This window comes from Mustelus asterias, chromosome 2 (assembly GCF_964213995.1).
Source record: "Mustelus asterias chromosome 2, sMusAst1.hap1.1, whole genome shotgun sequence".
Classification (NCBI taxonomy): Eukaryota; Metazoa; Chordata; class Chondrichthyes; order Carcharhiniformes; family Triakidae; genus Mustelus; species Mustelus asterias.
Genome location: NC_135802.1, coordinates 48,581,856 through 48,601,155, shown reverse-complemented (window position 1 = coordinate 48,601,155; position 19,300 = coordinate 48,581,856). Strand labels below are relative to the sequence as shown.

At 41.2% G+C, this 19,300-nt stretch overlaps 1 protein-coding gene across 5 annotated transcripts in view; it reads right to left on the bottom strand.

Annotated features, from left to right (window-relative positions):
- The window catches only part of trdmt1 (tRNA aspartic acid methyltransferase 1), a 73,704-nt gene that overhangs the window by 4,087 nt on the left and 50,317 nt on the right, over positions 1 to 19,300 (bottom strand). For 4 of the 5 annotated variants that reach the window (XM_078234763.1, XM_078234785.1, XM_078234793.1 and 1 more), the window contains 5 exons: positions 14,787 to 14,856; positions 10,418 to 10,501; positions 9,101 to 9,462; positions 4,947 to 5,004; positions 2,866 to 2,995 (listed from right to left, as the gene is read on the bottom strand). In XM_078234763.1, coding sequence (XP_078090889.1) covers positions 2,866 to 2,995; positions 4,947 to 5,004; positions 9,101 to 9,462; positions 10,418 to 10,501; positions 14,787 to 14,856 — 704 coding nt within the window. The remainder of the gene's footprint in view (positions 1 to 2,865; positions 2,996 to 4,946; positions 5,005 to 9,100; positions 9,463 to 10,417; positions 10,502 to 14,786; positions 14,857 to 19,300) is intronic. The other variant, XM_078234777.1, reaches the window with a different exon arrangement.

The following is a 19,300-nucleotide window of genomic DNA, read 5'->3' as shown; positions in this document are numbered from 1 at the left end:
AGTCACATTCATTTCATCAGCATTATTTCTTTACTTGTATTTAAGTAGTAACAAATGCTGTAGATAAAGGGATAACTGGTGGATGCCTCATCAAAGGTTATTACAGAAAACAAAGTACAAGGTGTAGGGGTAACATATTGGTATGGGTAGAAGATTGGCTAGCTAACAGGAAAAAGAATTAAGCATAAATGGCTCATTTTCTGGTTGGCAGGATGTGACTCGTGACATGCAGCAGGGATCAGTGCTGGCACCTCAACTCTTTACAATTTATATAAATGATCTGGATGAAGAAACCGATGGTATGGTTGCTAAATTTGCTGATGATACAAAGATAGGTAGCAAAGTAATTGGTGAAAAGGCATAAGCAGATTACAAAAGGATTTAGATAGGTTAGGTGTGTGGACAAATATCTGGCAACTGGAGTATAATGTAGGGAAAATGCAAGGTTGTCCATTGTCCTTCCTAAAATCTACAAACGGGACAGCCCTTGTAGATCCAAAAAAATAATTTCTCATTTCTTCCTATCTTGACTCCATCCTCTCTCCACTTGTTTAGCCTCTTCGCATCTACATTCACGTTGCTTCTTATGCTCTCTGTCATTTCAACAATTTCCAGTTTCCTGGCCCTAAACACTGCCACTTCACTATGGATGTCCAATTCCTTTGCACCTCCATCGCCCACCGTGATGGTCTTAGAGATCCCTGCTCTTTCTTGATCAGAGGTCTAAACAAGTCCCGTCCATCACCACTCTCCTTCGCTGGGCTGAACTTGTTCTGTCACTCAACAACTTCTCTTTTAACTTGTCTTCCTGCAAATAAAAGGTGTGGCTATGGGTGCCCATATGGGCCGTAGCTATGCCTGCCGTTTGGAGGGGTAAGTATGTGGGACATTCTTTGTTTCAGTACTGCTCAGGCCCCAATTATAACAACTCTTTTCCCCGTTATATTGATGACTGTATCGGTGCTGCTTCATGTTCTCATCTGGACCTGGAAAAATGTACTAATTTTGATTCTAATTTCCACCCATCTCTCACTTTAACGTGGTCCATCGTCCTTGACCATTCTGTCTCCATATCCGATAACAGACCAACCACCAGTTCCTCACACCCTGCTTCCTGTAAGGGCTCCATTCCATTCTCCCATTTTCTCCACCCCCATCGCATCTGTTCTGCTGACGCCACATTCAAAAACAGCACTTCTGACATGTCTGCCTTTTTCCTTAACTGAGGTTTCCCTCCCACCTCCCTTTGTGGTTGGGCAACTGCTTCCCACACCTCTGCCCTTACCCTCCCTCTCAGAACCATGGTAGGGTCTCTCTTGTCCTCATTTTTCATCACACCAGCCTCCACGTTCAAAGGATCATCCTCCACCATTTCCGCCAACCCCAGCACAATGGCACCACAAATCCATATTTTCTCACCCTGTCAGCATTCCACAGGGACCACTCCTTCTGTCACACTCTGGTCCACTCCTTGTGCCCTTCCCTTGAAATTGCAGAAGCTGTAATACTTGACTCTACCTCCTCGATCTCACTGATTTGGCCCCAGTCATTTCAGGTGAAGCAACATTTCATTTGCACCTCCTTCAATTTGGTCTCCTGCTCCCAATGTGGTCTCCTCTACATTGGGAGATTAAATGCAGACTGGGTGGCCACTTTGCTGAACATCTTTGTTCAGCCTTCAAGCATGACCGCAACCTTTCTGTTTCTTGCCATTTCAGCTCAGCATCTTGCTCTCTTGCCCATATGTTTGTCATTGTCCTGTTACAATGTTCCAAGGAAGCCCAATGCAAACTGGAGGATCAGCACCTCATCTTCCAATTAGGCACATTATAGCCCTTGGGACTCAACAGTGAGTTGAACAACTTTAGATTGTGACTTTTCTCCTCCATCTTGAGTTTTGCTTTCACTGAGCATTGACCTTTATTCTTCTATTAAAACACACCACTCACTATCAGCATCTTCCATAGTCCTTCTTCTGCCATTAACACTTCCTTTGTCTTATGTCCCACACATCTTTGTTGCAATCTCTCCTAGCTCCCACCTATCACTGACCTACTTTGCTCCACCTGCTCCTTATATATCATCCATCACAATTCTCCCTCTCTTCAACTCTGAAGTCATATGGACTCGAAACATTGGCTGGTATTTTACGAACTCGCTCGGGCAAAGCTCGTAAAATCCCACCCGAGGCCAACGGAGAATTCCGTTCTGCGAGCCGGGTCCGCCCCAATTCCGGGGTGGGCGTGGCCATAAAATTCCGGCCATTAACTCCGTTTGCCTCTCCCCAGGTGTTGCCAGACCTGCTGAGTTTTTCCAATCTTTTTTGTTTTTTTCAGATTTCCAGCATCTCAGTATTTTGCTTTTAATTAGTTTAAAGTCCTGTCAACTGCAATAATATTCAATTCACCAGGATAATGATCCCAGCCCATGGAGTCTCAGCGGAACATTTTTCTCCTTCTCCAGTGCTGGTGCTATATCATATTCATTCTATCATAGTGAAGAGGCAAGTGAAGACCAAATGTTAGCTATAGAAAGGTTGAAGAAAGTCATGCCTGAATTACTGTGTGCACTCCAGTAACTAGTTATGCGGTCTCAATGGTAAGGCAGGAAGCAGTTGCCCAAGTGCCTTTCTGGATTCAGAAGGTGTGTAATGTGCATAGAGTCATAGAAAACAAGGTAGCCACTGCTAAAGTTGTAATTATGAATTCATTCAGAACAGGTTCAAGAATGTTGCCTTACATGATGTGTTTGGCAGTCACTGCTCCCCTGTATATATATTTTCCATGGATCTCAAACAAATGCAACAATAGTGCCTGAAGTTTCATTTTCACAAAACAGCAATATTCTGGAACATTATGCACGTACTAAATTCTGGAGGAAATCCATGAAGATTTGCTATTTCCCTTGGAGTGAAATACCGCAGTTTTAATTTTGACAGTTGGTTCAACTTTTCATCCTCTGATAATGCCTGAAATGACTGGAAGATCTCAGAAAGCTGTTTAAAAAAAAAAAAAATTAAATAGGTGAAAGGCAAACAAGTTTCTTCAAATCAAGTGTTGCTTAACAGACCATAAACCTGAAAGCAATTCAAAAAAAATTCCAACAAACATTACTGAAGTATATTTTAACACTGAAGCATGAATTCAACAACTGGTTGTTCCTACTGGAGAGCTGCACTTGAAGAGGGTGCAGATTAGAGAAAAAGTGAAGCACTGCAGCTGGATTCTTTGACTTACGCTACTTTCTGGTAGCAGATTGTGTACTGGATCCCGGCCTTTTGGTTAAGATCAAATGTAGTTTTGCTGTCCCGCACTTGGTTGAAGTCATGAGGTTACACTGAGGCTGCATTTGAGGCATTTTTTTAAAGCGGCATCTCGGCTTTGGCTAAGATGCAAATAAGATCAAGCCTTGGAGGAGGTGCAATGCCTGTTCCAATCAGCTTGGATCATGTAGATCAAGTCCAAGACAGGAAGTGGTGAGCCTGTCTTGTCAGCTTGGATCTGGAATGTCTCACTTGTTGAGACTTTGAATTGGACTTTGGATTGAATTGATATGAACAAAATAAAAACTGTGTACTGAAATTGGATCCAGGTCAAATGTGGACAAAGACAATTTGTAGCTGTGTCTTTGTCTTGACCATATTGCTAGAAAATTCGGGTCAAAAGAAAACCTGTTGAATTTCAACTTCAGGCACTATTGTTGCATTTGTTTGAGATCCATGGAAAATATATATACAGGGGAGCAGTGACTGCCAAACACATCATGTAAGGCAACATTCTTGAACCTGTTCTGAATTAATTCATAATTACAACTTCAGTAGTGGCTACCTTGTTACACTTACAACAGATTCCTGACATTAAAATCATTCTACACACAACTATATTGCTGAAGTGCCGCACATTTCTGATATTTAACACCTCGCCTTACACCTACTTGCATCATAATCCCTCTCAAACTGTTAATTTGCTCAAACACTCTTATCCCAACTGTTGATGCCCCGTCCTGATTATGTCCCCATGGTATGTCTCCCATTTTAGCACCCTCAAGTCCAAAGGGTTCAGGCTTGTTGCATCTCACACATAGCCACATTACAATCAGAAACTCAGGGAGCAATACTCCTATTTTGAGACTAAGCATGGTGGCAAGCAGCTCTGGTGGTGCCTGTCCTACTGACCAAAATGGTGGGATCCCACACCAGGTTCTGCATTTGGAACTTCATTAATTGTGCACAGATGTGCTCCCCTCCAATTTATTCATCCACCCCCCTCAGCTGGCAGGTTCAAAGGTCCCAGTATCATATTTAAATAGCAGTCCGGCACACTCATATCACTCTCTCCAGCCCGCCAGAACGAGCAGGATGTCAGCAACCCAGAGGGAAAGGGTTAGCAGCCTCAAGAGGAAGTCAGTTCCTCAATTCAATCATCTTCTACTGAACTGAGGCAGTGACACAGGAGGGCACATGGGTCCAGCAGTAGGGCGTTGTCTATGAAGAGCAGCTCACCACGGAGATGGAGGGCAGGAACTTGTTTGTCCTAGCAGGGTGGTGTACAGCAAATCAGGAGCAATGCAGCGCTATGGCAGAAATGTTTGTTGCACACACATCAAAGTCTCATGCCAACTATGAACCATCTTGTGCATGCCGCCCTTTAGCAATCGGGTTTGCTGCTGATGTACTTTCCCGCTGGTGTGGCACAAGATTGGAAAGCATTCTCATGAGCATTCATAAAAGCAAATGAATAAAAGTGCCATTCGTGCCACCTGCCAGCAGGATGGCTGACCTGTCATTGACCTCATCATTGCGATAATTGTGGGCCCAGAAATCCCTTTGTGCTACAACGGGTTTCCAACTTTCAGCCACTTTTCACATGCTCTATTAAATCAATAAGAGGTTCCTTTTGTAGTTTTAAATGGTTAATTACCATGACAAGATCCAAAGCTTAACATACCTCCACATCTGATGCAGTTTTTAACACTGAACCCGTACCTTCGACATAATGGCCATACCTTTATTAGAATGCAGAACCAATTAATTATTGCAACAAAGAGTGAACTTACACAAAGTTGGCACTTGCCTGTGGAAAAAAAAAGTATCTGAAAATGTCATTGTTGTTGTTTATGAGAGAGCGTATCATGTTAAAAAAATCAGGTCATTTCCAAACTTCAAACATTTAACCAAATCCATAATATTATGAACCACCTATTAAGTCTCACTCATTGTTCAGGACAGGGGTAATGTGTGGTTGGTATCCATCACTACAGGCCATAACACATAGGAACAGAAGTTGGCCGTTTGGCCCATCAAGTCTGCTCCGTCATTCAATGAGATCATGACTGATCTGATGTGATAATCCTCAACTTCACTTTCCCACCTTATCCCCATAATCCTCAATTCCCTTACTGATTAAAAATCTGTCTATCTCAGCCTTGAACATACTTAATGACCCAGCCTCTAAAGCATTCCACAGATTCACTACCCAATGAGAGAAGAAATTCCTCCTCATCCTTGTTTTAGAGGGCAACCACTTATTCTGAGATTATGCCCCCGGTCCTAAACTCTTCAAGGGGAAAATGCCTCTCAGCATCTACCCTGTAAGGGCCCCTGAGAATCCTATATGTCTCAATAAGGTTGCCTCTCATTCTTCTAAACTGCAATGTGTACAGGCCCAACCTATTGAACTTCCCATAAAAAAAATCCCTCCATGCCTGGGATCAACCTAATGAACTTTCTCTGAACTGTCTCCAATGCCAGTAAATTTTTTCTTAAGATATGGGGACCAAAGCTGTTCACAGTATTCCAGGTAATGGTCTAACGCTTTGTACAGTTTTAGCAAGACTTCCCTATTTTTATACACCATTTCCTTTGAAATAAAGGCTAACATTCCATTTGCCTTCCCTGTTCCCTGCTGAACTTGCATGCTAACTTGTGCTTTAGGCATGTGGGCCCAGAAATCCCTTTGTGCTACAGTTTTTTGCAGTCCTTCTCCATTAAAAAACCTTCAGCTTCTTTATTCTTCCTGCTAAAGTGCATAACTTCACTTTTTCCTACATTATATTCCATCTGTCAGGTTTTTGCCCACTCATTTACCTTTCTACATCCCTCCGTCAACTCGATGTAACTAGTAGAGTTGACAAGGGGGAACCAGTCGACATGGTATATTTGGACTTTCAGAAAGCATTTGACAAAGTCCCGCACAAGAGATTATCGTGCAAGATTAAAGTGCATGGGATTGGGGGAAGTGAATTGAGATGGATAGAAAACTGGTTGGCAGAGAGGAAACAAAGAGTAGGAATTAATGGGTGCTTTTCAAATTGGCAGGCAGTAACTAGTGGGGTGCCACAGGGATCGGTGCGGGAGCCCTAGCTATTCATATATCAATGATTTGGATGAAGGAACAAAATGTAACATCTCAAAATTTGCAGATGACACCAAGTTGGGTGGGAGGGTGAACTGTGACGAGGATGCAAAGATCCTTCAGCATGATCTGGACAGGTTGGGTGAGTGGGCAAATCAATGGCAGATGCAGTATAATTTGGATAAGTGTGAGGTTATTCACTTTGGAAGCAAAAACAAGGCGGCAGATTATACCTGAATGGCTGTAAATTGGGAGAGGGGAATGTGCAGTGGGACGTGGGTCTCCTTGCGCACCAGTCACTGAAGGTAAGCATGCAGGTGCAGCAGGTGGTAAAGAAGGCAAATGGCATGTTGGCCTTCATTACGAGAGGTTGAGTACAGGAGCAGGGATGTGTTGTTGCAATTACACAGAGCCTTGGTGAGGCCACACCTCAAGTATTGTGTGCAATTTTGGTATCCTTTTCTGAGGAAGGACGTTCTTGTTCTTGAGGGAGTGCAGCGAAGGTTTACCAGGCTGATTCTGAGAATGGCGGAACTTACGTATGAGGAGAGATTGTTTTCGCTGGAGTTCAGATGAATGAGGGGGGGATCTCATAGAGACTTATAAAATTTTAACAGGACTCGACAGGGTGGATGCAGGGAGGATATTTCCGATAGTGGAGGAGTCCAGAACCAGTGGTCACAGTCTGAGGATTCAGGGTAGACCATTTAGGACGGAGGTGAGGAGACATTACCACAGGAAATAGTTGATGCCAAAACATTGAATGTATTCAAGAGACAGCTAGATATAGCACTTGGGGTGACTGGGATCAAAGGTTATGGGGAAAAATCAGGATTAGGCTATTCAGTTGGGTGATCAGCCATGATCGTAATGAATGGCAGAGCAGGCTCGAAGGGCCAAATGGCCTCCTCCTATCTTCTATGTTTCTATGTAACTCTTTGCATCATCCTCACCACTTGCCTTCCCACCTATTCATGTGTCATCTGCAAATTTGGAAATAGTACATTCATTTCCCTCCTCCTCAACTACAGCACAAGTCAGTTGACCGATTTGATGCAAAGTTTACTATGAGCTAGTACCTGAATATCACTAGGGCCTTAAGTAAATCAGTACTGCAAAATTAATATCTCTGCACAGATAATTGATGATATCTGACATTCTGTAAAATAAATAAAAGGAATAATCTAGCCAGTATCCCATCATTGACCTTCCATAACCTGGACTAATCTTAAATTCTGCTGTGCAATTCATGATGCATTAAGTTCCAATCACTCATAACTGGCTCCTGATCCAGCAACATGTTGGATTTTGAATGCTCATCCTTATCTTCAAGTTTCTCCACGGCCCTGTCCTTCCCTATCTCTGTAATCACTTCGAACCCTAAAAACCTTCTGTAAACACTGTATTTCTCCAACTCTAGCCTCTTGTGCACCTCCATAAAAAAGAAGCTGGGCAAATTCCCAAAAGTTTAAAAAGGACAGTTCAGTAACTGGGTAGAAAACTCTTCAGGGCCAAGACATTCGAAAGTTGATGAGAAATCAAGTAAAGATTTTCATTCACAGAAATCGAATTTTATTTCTTTGCTTAATTAGAGTTGACTGATTAGAGAACCCTAAATTAGTTAAGTTGTTGAATAAAACTCTGATCCTGCATAATAGCAATGTTTTTGGAGTGAAAGATTTCCCTTCTATTTTTTTTTCCTTTCTTAAAAGATGGCAATAACTGGTGAGCATCAAGAACATCATGGATGAATTTCAAGATAATGACATCTAGGGAAAAAATAATATCTGCTTTCTGAACAGTTAAAACAACTGGGATTAAGGTCATGGCTAAGTATCAGCTGATAACAGAAACATAGGTTGAATTTGGCAGATGGAGATGATTTCCTTAGAGTTTTTATGAAAATCTTAAAGTTTCAGGGTATAATTACAGCGAGACAGTTTCCATTACAAATGTAATGGAAGTAAGCACAGATTGATAAATATTAAAAGGAGAGCTCAACTATACATTCCTTGTGGGCGGCATGGTGACACAGTGCTGCCTCACAGCGCCAGGGACCTGGGTTTGATTCCCGGCTTGGGTCACTGTCTGTACGGAGTTTGCATGTTCTCCCCGTGTCTGCATGGGTTTCCTCCGGGTGCTCCGGTTTCCTCCCACATTCTGAAAGACGTGCTGGTTAGGTGCATTGACCATGCTGAATTCTCCCTCAGTTTACCCAAACAGGTGCCGGAATGTGGCGACTGGGGGATTTTCACAGTAACTTCATTGCAGTGTTAATGTAAGCCTTACTTGTGACTAATAAACTTTTTAAAACTATATCTGTTGGACCAGCCCAATTTCCTGTTTTCTAACCTCACTTTGCCTAAATATTGCATTTGATCTTGCCAATACCACAGAAGACCAATTAGTAATTTTAATTTCATTGTTTTTGAATTGGTTAAAATAGCTAATTTTAGAAGCAATATCATCCTACCAAATTTATGTAACACTACTAGTCAAAGTTTGCATGAATCACATAATTAACATATTACCAAAGCTGAACAAAGCTAACATTCGAACCTGCCAGATGTAAAAAAAATGCCCAAGAATTTAAACTATAATAAAATGATCTGTATGTGTTTAAACCAAAGCAGAACAATGAGTAAGGCATCATTCATAGATTTTTGCTGAGCGATTTTCTGACTAAAAAGGCTACTTTACTTTAAACATTAAAATATCAGTTTCTTGATTGAATGAAAGTGGCCTACCCTTTAGTGAAACACACTGATCTCCTACAAGTTTGTTCAACTATGTCTAGTATCAAAGCATAACGCAGTAAGGACTTTGAGGGTATGATGTACGGGCTCGGATCCTGCAGTCCCTCTTCCAAGAAGTCTTGGATCATCCGGATCGACAAGTCATTGTTCTGAATTTGCTTGTGTTTCAGATGTTCTGGTGTCTCTAATTTGTAAAGGAGATTCACATTTGCTTGACTTTTGCCATTCTCAGCACAATATTCAGGGTCTTTCTGTTCTTTTTTGTCACCCTCAGTGGATGATATCTGGTTAAAACTAGAACCATCTGTTGATCTCAAATCTGTATCATCATGGTCTGGGAAATATTTTAGTATCTGAAAGCATAGATAAACATGTTAGTAGAGCCATACTGGTTAGTACTGCAAAACTACTTGCAACAGAAAACGTATAAAGAATTACCTCTCTTTTAAAAATGCTAAACATTCTTGATTCAAAATCATCGGAAGTGAAAAAATATTTATCAAGAAAGAGGGTTGGAATGAAATACGTATATGGTCAAGGTCTTTTTAAAAAATTCATATTTTAGTGTGCCTTAACAGATTATTTAAAAGAAGTTTAACCTCTGCAGACAAATAAGATGTAAATCAAGAATATCAACTTGCATACTGCTTTAAGAAATGATGCTTATTTATGTGATAGTTCTCAATCTGCTATGTACTAGTTTCTTCCAGGCAGAATCCTTGGTACTTTGCCCAGAGGAAACAACATAGCATTGAGATATCAAACATTACAGTTATCAAAAGCATCTATAAATTACACTAATAAAAATGAAATCAGCTTTATGTAAAGAGGGAATTTTGCATATGGTGTTCATTTAACAGGCAAGTAGACCAGCACATCTACACTAGATAATCACATTTTCTTCATAGTTTGGCTGTTGCATAGGATTAGGGTGCACAAAAGCACTATTAAAAATTGGCGATAATATCTCAAGTTTTGAAGAATTCCTATTACCGAGAGAATAATCAGACTCCCAGCAAAAGCCAGTGAAGTTGTCAATCGAATTATTCAAAATGATAGATAAATATCTGGTTGGATTTGTATAGATAGCCTACACCGAGATGATCAAAATATTCTCAGGATATAGAAGTTTACAGCAAAGAGGATATACTTTATCCCTTCATATAATTGCTGCCTTTTCAGCAAAATGACTGAAAACTAATTCTTTAGAATAAATTGCATGATTTTGAGATGAGGTATGCTTATGAACCAGCTATTTTCCACTGATCTTTTAAACTACGTTCATCATACAACCAAATTAAAACCTACCTGATGAGAAGTTTGGAAGCAGAAAGCATCAGGTTGGAGCTTTGCAAGGAGAAAATATCGCAGCCTTGAGTTTGGTATGCTTAACTAATGAAAAATATTTGTCAGCATCATCAAAATTCGAAAGGAAGGAGGAATAGACACATATAATTCAATAAAACAAACAAAATCAAATGTTATTAGCAGTGGGTAATTTACATCTGGGGAATATATTTGAATAGAGTGGAGGGAGCAAGAAAACTATCATTTTTGTTTATTTTCTATCAGTTAGTAACAAGACTATGAAAAAATGAAACTTTTAAATTATCTTGATAGCATCAAATAGGTTAAAATGACTTACATTCATATCTCACTCTCCATCCCCACCTACAATTTTTTCCTATCCTCCATTGGAAACAAAAAATAATTTTTGGCTATGGTTCCCTATGGGTTTTGATAGTCCTTTGGTGCTTTATCCAAGAGACCATTCTTCCTATTATTATGGACAGGAAGATGTCCATTCAAACAACACTGTTTTCCTCTTACCACAAGTCCACAAACAGGCGATGTTTGGATTAGTTTGCTTTTAAGGATAAATGGCAGTATATTTTCCCAACCCTTTGGTTTTTGATCCAATTTTTCTAAAAATCCCACAGCAAACTCGAGTTAAGATTAACTCAGCAGGTGAGTCAACGATACACATTCAAAACCATTCACACAGCAACAAGAGGAATAGAGGAAAGGACGTTTACGAAACACAAACCACAGGAAAACGTGAATTCCAGAGTCTCAAAGTCACGTAGGTGTTTCAAGTTCAGTTGGCAGGGACTGGTGTAAGATTCGCTTTTCAGGTGGTGCTGATGTCTCAAGATGAAGTAGGCATTCAGAGATTGCATCAGCTCTGTAGACAATTATATGAAATCTTCCCGTAGAGTTAGGTTGGATGGGCCTGTGGTCCAACCTGGACAGAGCTTGCTTTTGTGTGTTTTGCCAGTTAGACGTTAAACAGGAGAATGAATGCACAGCTCAGAAAGGTAATATTAAACAGCTCAAAAGGCCAGAGTCTTGGATCATGTGATCTTCCAGCTCCACAGTGACTTTAACAAAGGATATTTATCCAGTGTCTGGAATTTGGCTTTGTTTTCAGGACTGATAATGTCTCAGCCATTATAAGTCGAAAGAGGTGTCATTCGTTTTGAGCATCTGGTGTTTGGGAAACCAATGTCTTAACAGACCTATGGACTCCACTAGGTTGGCTTATCAGATGTAAATGACATTTCTATAGCTCCTTTTGAAATTGGTCTAAACAGTCCCAGACGATCTGTTGGAGGCTGCTTATGGCAGATCCAATGGGATGAAGCAGCAGTATAATATGAAGGGTACCATTCTTAGCAGTGTAGAGGATCAGAAGGACCTTGGGGTCCGGGTCCATAGGACTCTTAAATCGGCCTCGCAGGTGGAGGATGCGGTCAAGAAGGCGTACGGCGTACTGGCCTTCATTAATCGAGGGATTGAGTTTAGGAGTCGGGAGATAATGCTGCAGCTTTATAGGACCCTGGTTAGACCCCACTTGGAGTACTGCGCGCAGTTCTGGTCAGCTCATTACAGGAAAGATGTTGAAGCCATTGAAAGGGTGCAGAGGAGATTTACAAGGATGTTGCCTGGATTGGGGGGCATGCCTTATGAGGATAGGTTGAGGGAGCTTGGTCTCTTCTCCCTGGAGAGACGAAGGATGAGTGGTGACCTGATAGAGGTTTACAAGATGTTGAGAGGTCTGGATAGGGTAGACTCTCAGAGGCTATTTCCAAGGGCTGAAATGGTTGCTACGAGAGGACACAGGTTTAAGGTGCTGGGGGGTAGGTACAGAGGAGATGTCAGGGGTAAGTTTTTCACTCAGAGGGTGGTGGGTGAGTGGAATCGGCTGACGTCGATGGTGGTGGAGGCAAACTCGTTGGGGTCTTTTAAGAGACTTCTGGATGAGTGCATGGGATTTAATGGGATTGAGGGCTATAGATAGGCCTAGAGGTGGGGATGTGATCGGCGCAACTTGTGGGCCGAAGGGCCTGTTTGTGCTGTGGCTTTCTATGTTCTATGTTCTATGCATAATGAGATATGACAATTTCCAGACAGGAGGGTCAACCATCTTTACTGTCTCTGTTCGCAAAAAGTCCAGTTTAAAATTAATAAATATCAGGTTAAAGTAGGGTTGGGCTTTCTGTTCTATGTCAAAGGAACCCAGCACCATGTTAGTCTCAACAGTGAATGTTAGCAGACTTTTTGCTTGAAACCAAAACCCGTTTTCACCAGCACTGTTGCAACTATACAAGGCATTGGTGAGGCTGGACCTGGAGTATTGTGCACAGTTTTGGTCCCCTTATTTGAGGGAAGATGTAGTGGCATTGGAGGCAGTTCAGAGGAGGTTCACTAGATTGATTCCAGAGATGAGGGGTTTGTCTTATGAAGAGAGATTAAACAGTTTAGGCCTATACTCTCTGGAATTTAGAAGAATGAGGGGAGATCAAATTGAGGTATACAAGATGATAAAATGTACAGATAAAGTAGATGTGGAGCAGTTGCTTTGCCTTGTGAGGCATTCTAGGATGAGAGGTCATAGTCTTAGGATAGGGGTAACAAATTTAAAACAGAGTTGAGGAGAAACTACTTCACTCAAAGGGTTGTGAATCTGTGGAATTCACTACCCCAAAGTGTGATGGATGCTGGGACAGTGAGTAAATAGGAGGAGTTAGACAGATTTTTAATTGGTAATGGGTTGAAGGGTTATGGGGAGAAGGCAGGAAAATGGGGATGAGGAGCATATCAGCCACGATCGAATGGTGATGCAGGCTCGATGGGCCGAATGGCCTAATTTTGCTCCTATATCTTATGAATTTATGCACTTCCCATCACAGTTTACTGGAGAGCAACCAGAAGCATAGTTTTTCCTCCTAATAATCGAGGGATAATGTAGCCAACTGTAGTATTTCTACCTGACAGCAGCTAACTCTCTCCCAAGTGGGGCTCAAATTTAGGGCTTTTGCTCTGTCGGCACTATAACCTGGTGGGCAGAAGATTTTCCAAATAAATCGCAAGAGAACACGACCATTGTTAATTCATAGCAAATTTGTAACCACACCATTTTTTGTGTCATTTAAATAGTTTCATATGTCCTTTTCCTTAGCCTAAAGGAGGTCACTCATTTTAGACAGATGGAAAGACAGATTTCAGCTCATCAGAAGGCAAGATCACCTACTAATTCTGCTCAAGAGTATTCAAGTGTTGTCCTGCTTATCAGAGATCATGGTTTGACATGCATCAATATCAAAGGTATGCTAGGCAACCTGCCAGTGAACTAGCATGCAATGGGTCAGAGCAAGGAGCTGAGCTCTTACCAGTATCAAATCTTTGTGCAGAGCCATGGAGACCATTCTATCACATGCAAAGTGAATGGCCAGAAGCACAACAGTGGCACTGACCATTGCCATAGAAACTCAGATGGTTGTCATCTGGCAAAGGAGTCAGCAGTGACAGGGAATTCCATGTCATTTAAAAGCCCAAATGTGCTCAATGTCAGGCTCCATAACTCTCTGAAAGGTCCAAAGTGGAAGGTCAGTGGCCTTTCACTTCCCAAAGTGCAATTCAAATGTTGGTAGAGACCAGGCAATCAGTATTGTGAAGTTGTGCAGTGACAGCGGTGGAGGCTGTCCCTCAATTCAACAATGATGTCTACTAAGGGTCATGACTTTTTTTCATGGTTTTCATGTGACTGAATTGCTTAAAATTTCAAAACAGAATTAAAATTTTTGACCACTGGAGGGATATTTCCACACCTAAAATTGTCTCAGGTTACAATGGTTTAATTTATTAAAATACTGATTCCAAAAATGTAGATTTATAAAATTTATAATAATCAACAGGAGAAATGTTTAGAAAGGGCACTCCAAAGCATCAGTGGATAAATTCATCACAGGATACTTTATACTGCAGATCAGGAAGGTGCTCAATGTAAGGTGGGCTGAAGCAAGGTCCTTACAACTGAAGAACCCATAATCTGAAATTGGACTGTGTGTGGCTGCATAATTTCCCAACCATTTACATTACTGCCATAAAACCAGGAGCCATACGTGCCCAAATTTCCAATTTACACTCCTTGAGAGTCAGATGCCTCAGAGGTACAAAGCTCATGTGGAAAATCAAGCATTTTTATAAATCAAAGTTCATGAGACAACTCAATTGTACTGCCAGTTCAACAACTTTTCTTTTGTTTAAAATCAGAATGTCACCTTTCAAAATAAAATATAAAGCATTATTTTAACCACTGAAATTAACAAAAAAGGAGAAGGGATAGGAAAAATAAGGATCAAACCTCATCTATTGAATTGGCTTGTCTACGTACCAAGGTTGGTGATAGTAGGAATGCCTGGTAAGTGTATCTGCAGCTCTCCAGTGTTTCTATTAATTTATCTCTGTTTGAAAACACATTTAAAATACTATCATATCTTTTATAAATTTCAACTGTAAAGTGCTTAAAATACAGTTTCTCAGATTCAATCTAATTAGATTCTTGTATCTATAATACAACCACATAAAAAATGAGTTAGCCTTGAGAAAACTAGATTTATAACTCTACAATAATCACTCAGCTGTAGAATACATTCTAATTACGAATTATTTGCGTTTTTAATGGTTTAGGAATTTCTAAATGAAAAGGGGATGGGAGAGAAATTACATTCTGATCACATTCAAAGAAATAGATGAGATGTTTGTGTATTAGTTACTTTAATCCTCTCTGGCACTAATGTTACAATAAGTGGGAAATCATTTTAGCTTGCTTACAGTCTATACTCAAACCTGGTACCTCCCTCTTTATAAGATGATACATTTTAGAGTGAATATTTTTCCAAGGTACAGAATGAATATTTTCCACCTTTTTCAGTACTAACATCAAGTACACTATCCAGTTAAGAACAGTCCAGCCGTAGAGGAGTCAAAATGGTCACTGTGATTTCTATATATTTTTTAGTCTGCAGCACTCAGAGCAAATTATGAAAACCAACTGCTGATATTAACTAGCAGCAAATTGCAGGCTAAAAATGAAAGCAATGAGGAGGAAAATAAAAATTGGGACAGGAAATTGGCAAAGCTGATATAAAGAAATCAGCACCACTAGGCAACGCTCATGTTTTAAAGTAAAGAAAAAAATAGAAAACTAAGTGACTGTTAGAAAAAACTGCACAAGTACCATAGCCAATTTCAGTAACTACTAAGAATGCAATCCAACAGTCATAGACGACACTGAACAATTAAAATGTTCCATGTGGGAAACAACATATAAATTACATGTTACTGGAGGAGGATGCAGGGCTGAGGTTTTAACTCAAAAATGGAGATGAATCAACAGAGCTCTGGAGGTGGGAAAGGGTTGGAAATCACACTGTCCCAATTGCAAAAATTTAAAGGAACTGGCATCATTCCTCAATGATGTGATAAGAATTTATTTATTTTCTTAATTTTGGTCCTGTAGCAAGCATTTTCATCGAGCTATGCACAGCGGTACTGTACTGAGGTTGGACTGCCTGATCCAAAAAATATTGTAAATGTATTTGCGAAACATATAAACTTTGATCCCCCACCAGATGTGGTAGATTTGCAGCCAGAAAGTCTGGCTTTTTTCAAACAAAAACACAGGCACACAGCTGTAACGTTCCATTTTATACTGATTATATGTCCTGTCACCTTTTATAATCTATATATAATAGGCAAGAATTAGAAGGATGTTGAACTGAATTCTGTGCATGTACTTCACAGAAAATAATATATCTCTCCTCAAACTACTCCCAACAGATAGTTGCTCCTATTACACAACTGTTACTGTATTCCCAATAGTACAATGATGACATATCATGCAATATTTAAAAAGGGATGCATAAATAACGTGCTCTCTTTTGAACACGTTGGAAACAGTTTGGCGGTCGTACTTAGAAAATGTGCATTGGGTTCTTATGCTCTAATGTTCTGCTTTTATTATCTGTGCCAGAACAGGAAATTATACCACAAGCTGATAATTATATGAATAAATAGTTGAACATCCAAGATAAGGGAAGTCATGCCCAAATGTAGTATCAAGTGAAGGTTGAGTTGCAGAGCTGGAGTTGAAGAAATATCAGGATCAATGTTTGGGTGGAGGGGAAAAAAGGAGAAACAGCAGAGGGAGAGTGAGGAGAGAAATAGAGAAATGTGGGGACAAGGAAAAGACACAAGTTTGAAAGGGTCAGAATAGGAGGGGTGAGCAAGAATAGAAAATGACAGAAAGGAGAAATGAAGAGCTGAGGAAAAAGGAAGTGAGAAAAATGTTGGGGATTCACAAGAAAACAGAAAAAGGAAAGGAAACATGTTCACTGGTTTGAGGGAGGAGGTGTAGTCAGCTGGACTTACTTACATGGGTTTGGCACAGCAAAGTCCCTATGTACAATGGGAGCGTATTGCCTGCAAAGACACTCAGCTGAGGGTGGGAAGGTACAGGGAGAAAAGCAGAGAGAGTGAGATACGGGAAAACATGGCGTGAGAATGCGTGTGGTTGTCTACAACACTTCATTTCACCCAAAGCTACACCCAGAAAGCCAGATATGATCTACGGAATAAAGAACAAAGAAAATTACAGCACAGGAACAGGCCCTTTGGCCCTCCAAGCCTGCACCGACCATGCTACCAACCTAAGTAAAACCCCCTACTCTTCCGGGGACCATATCCCTCTATTCCCATCCTATTCAAGTAATTGTCAAGATGCCCCTTAAAAGTCACTATTGTATCTGCTTCCACTACCTCCCCCGGCAACGAGTTCCAGGCACCCACCACCCTCTGTGTAAAAAATCTGCCTCGTACATCTCCTTTAAACCTTGCCCCTTGCACCTTAAACCCGTGCCCCCCTAGTAATTGACTCTTCCACCCTGGGAAAAAGCTTCTGACTATCCACTCTGTCCATGCCTCTCATAATCTTGTAAACTTCTATCAGGTCACCCCTCAACCTCCGTCATTCCAGTGAGAACAAACCAAGTTTCTCCAACCTCTCCTCATAGCTGATGCGCTCCATACCAGGCAACATCCTGGTAATCTTTTCTGTACCCTTTCCAAAGCGTCCACATCCTTCTGGTAGTGTGGCGACTAGAATTGAACACAATATTCCAAATACGGCCCAACTAAGGTTCTATAAAGCTGCAACATGACTTGCCAATTTTTAAACTCAATGCCCCTGCCGATGAAGGCAAGTATGCTGTATGCCTTCTTGACTACCTTCTCCACCTGCATTGCCACTTTCAGTGCCCTGTACACCCAGGTCCCTTTGCCTATCAATACTCTTAAGGGTTCTGCCATTTACTGTATATTTCCTATTTGTATTAGACCTTCCAAAATGCATTACCTCACATTTGTCTGGATTAAACTCCATCTGCCACCTCTTCGCCCAAATCTCCAACTGATTGATATCCTGCTATATCCTCTGATGGTCCTCATCGCTATCTGCAAATCCACCAACCTTTGTATCGTCTGCAAACTTACTAATCAATCCAGTTACATTTTCCTCCAAATCATTTATATATATTACAAACAGCAAAGGTCCCAGCACTGATCCCTGAGGAACACCACTTGTCACAGCCCTCCATTCAGAAACGCACCCTTCCACTACTACCCTCTGTCTTCCTTGACCGAGTAAGAAGTCTCACAACACCAGGTTAAAGTCCCTTCTTTGACCGAGCCAGTTTTGTATCCACGTAGCCAGCTCACCTCTGATCCCATGCGACTTCACCTTCTGCACCAGTCTGCCATGAGGGACCTTGTCAAAGGCCTTACTGAAGTCTAGATAGACAACATCCACTGCTCTACCCTCATCAATCATCTTCGTCACTTCCTTGAAAAAATCTATCAAGTTTGTGAGACACAACCTCCTCTTCACAAAACCATTGCCTCTCACTAATACGTCCACTTATTTACTAGTGGGAATAAATCCTGTCTCGAAGAATCCTCTCCAATAATTTCCCTACCACTGATGTAAGGCTCACCGGCCTGTAATTACCTGGATTATTCTTGCTACCCTTCTTAAACAAAGGAACAACATTGGCTATTCTCCAATCCTCTGGGACCTCTCCTGTAGTCATGATGTGGAGATGCCGGCGTTGGACTGGGGTGAACACAGCAAGAGTTTTAACAACACCAGGTTAAAGTCCAACAGGTTTATTTGGTAGCAAATACCATTAGCTTTCGGAGCACTGCTCCTTCATCAGATGGAGTGGAAATGTGCTATCAAACAGTGCACAGAGACACAAAATCAAGTTACAGAATACTGATTAAAATGCGAATCCCTATAGCCAACCAGATCTTAAAGATACAGACAATGTGGGTGGAGGGAGCATTAAGCACAGGTTAAAGAGATGTGTATTGTCTCCAGACAGGACAGCCTGCAAGTCCAGGAGGCAAGCTGTGGGGGTTACTGATAATGTGACATAAATCCAACATCCCGGTTTAGGCCGTCCTCATGTGTGCGGAACTTGGCTATCAGTTTCTGCTCAGCGACTCTGCGCTGTCGTGTGTCGTGAAGGCCGCCTTGGAGAACGCTTACCTGAAGATCAGAGGCTGAATGCCCGTGACTGCTGAAGTGTTTCCCCACAGGAAGAGAACAGTCTTGCCTGGTGATTGTCGAGTGGTGTTCATTCATCCGTTGTCGTAGCGTCTGCATGGATGTTGGATTTATGTCACATTATCAGTAACCCCTACAGCTTGCCTCTGGACTTGCAGGCTGTCCTGTCTGGAGACAATACACATCTCTTTAACCTGTGCTTAATGCTCCCTTCACCCACAATGTCTGTATCTTTAAGACCTGGCTGGCTGTAGGGATTCGCATTCTAATCAGTATTCTGT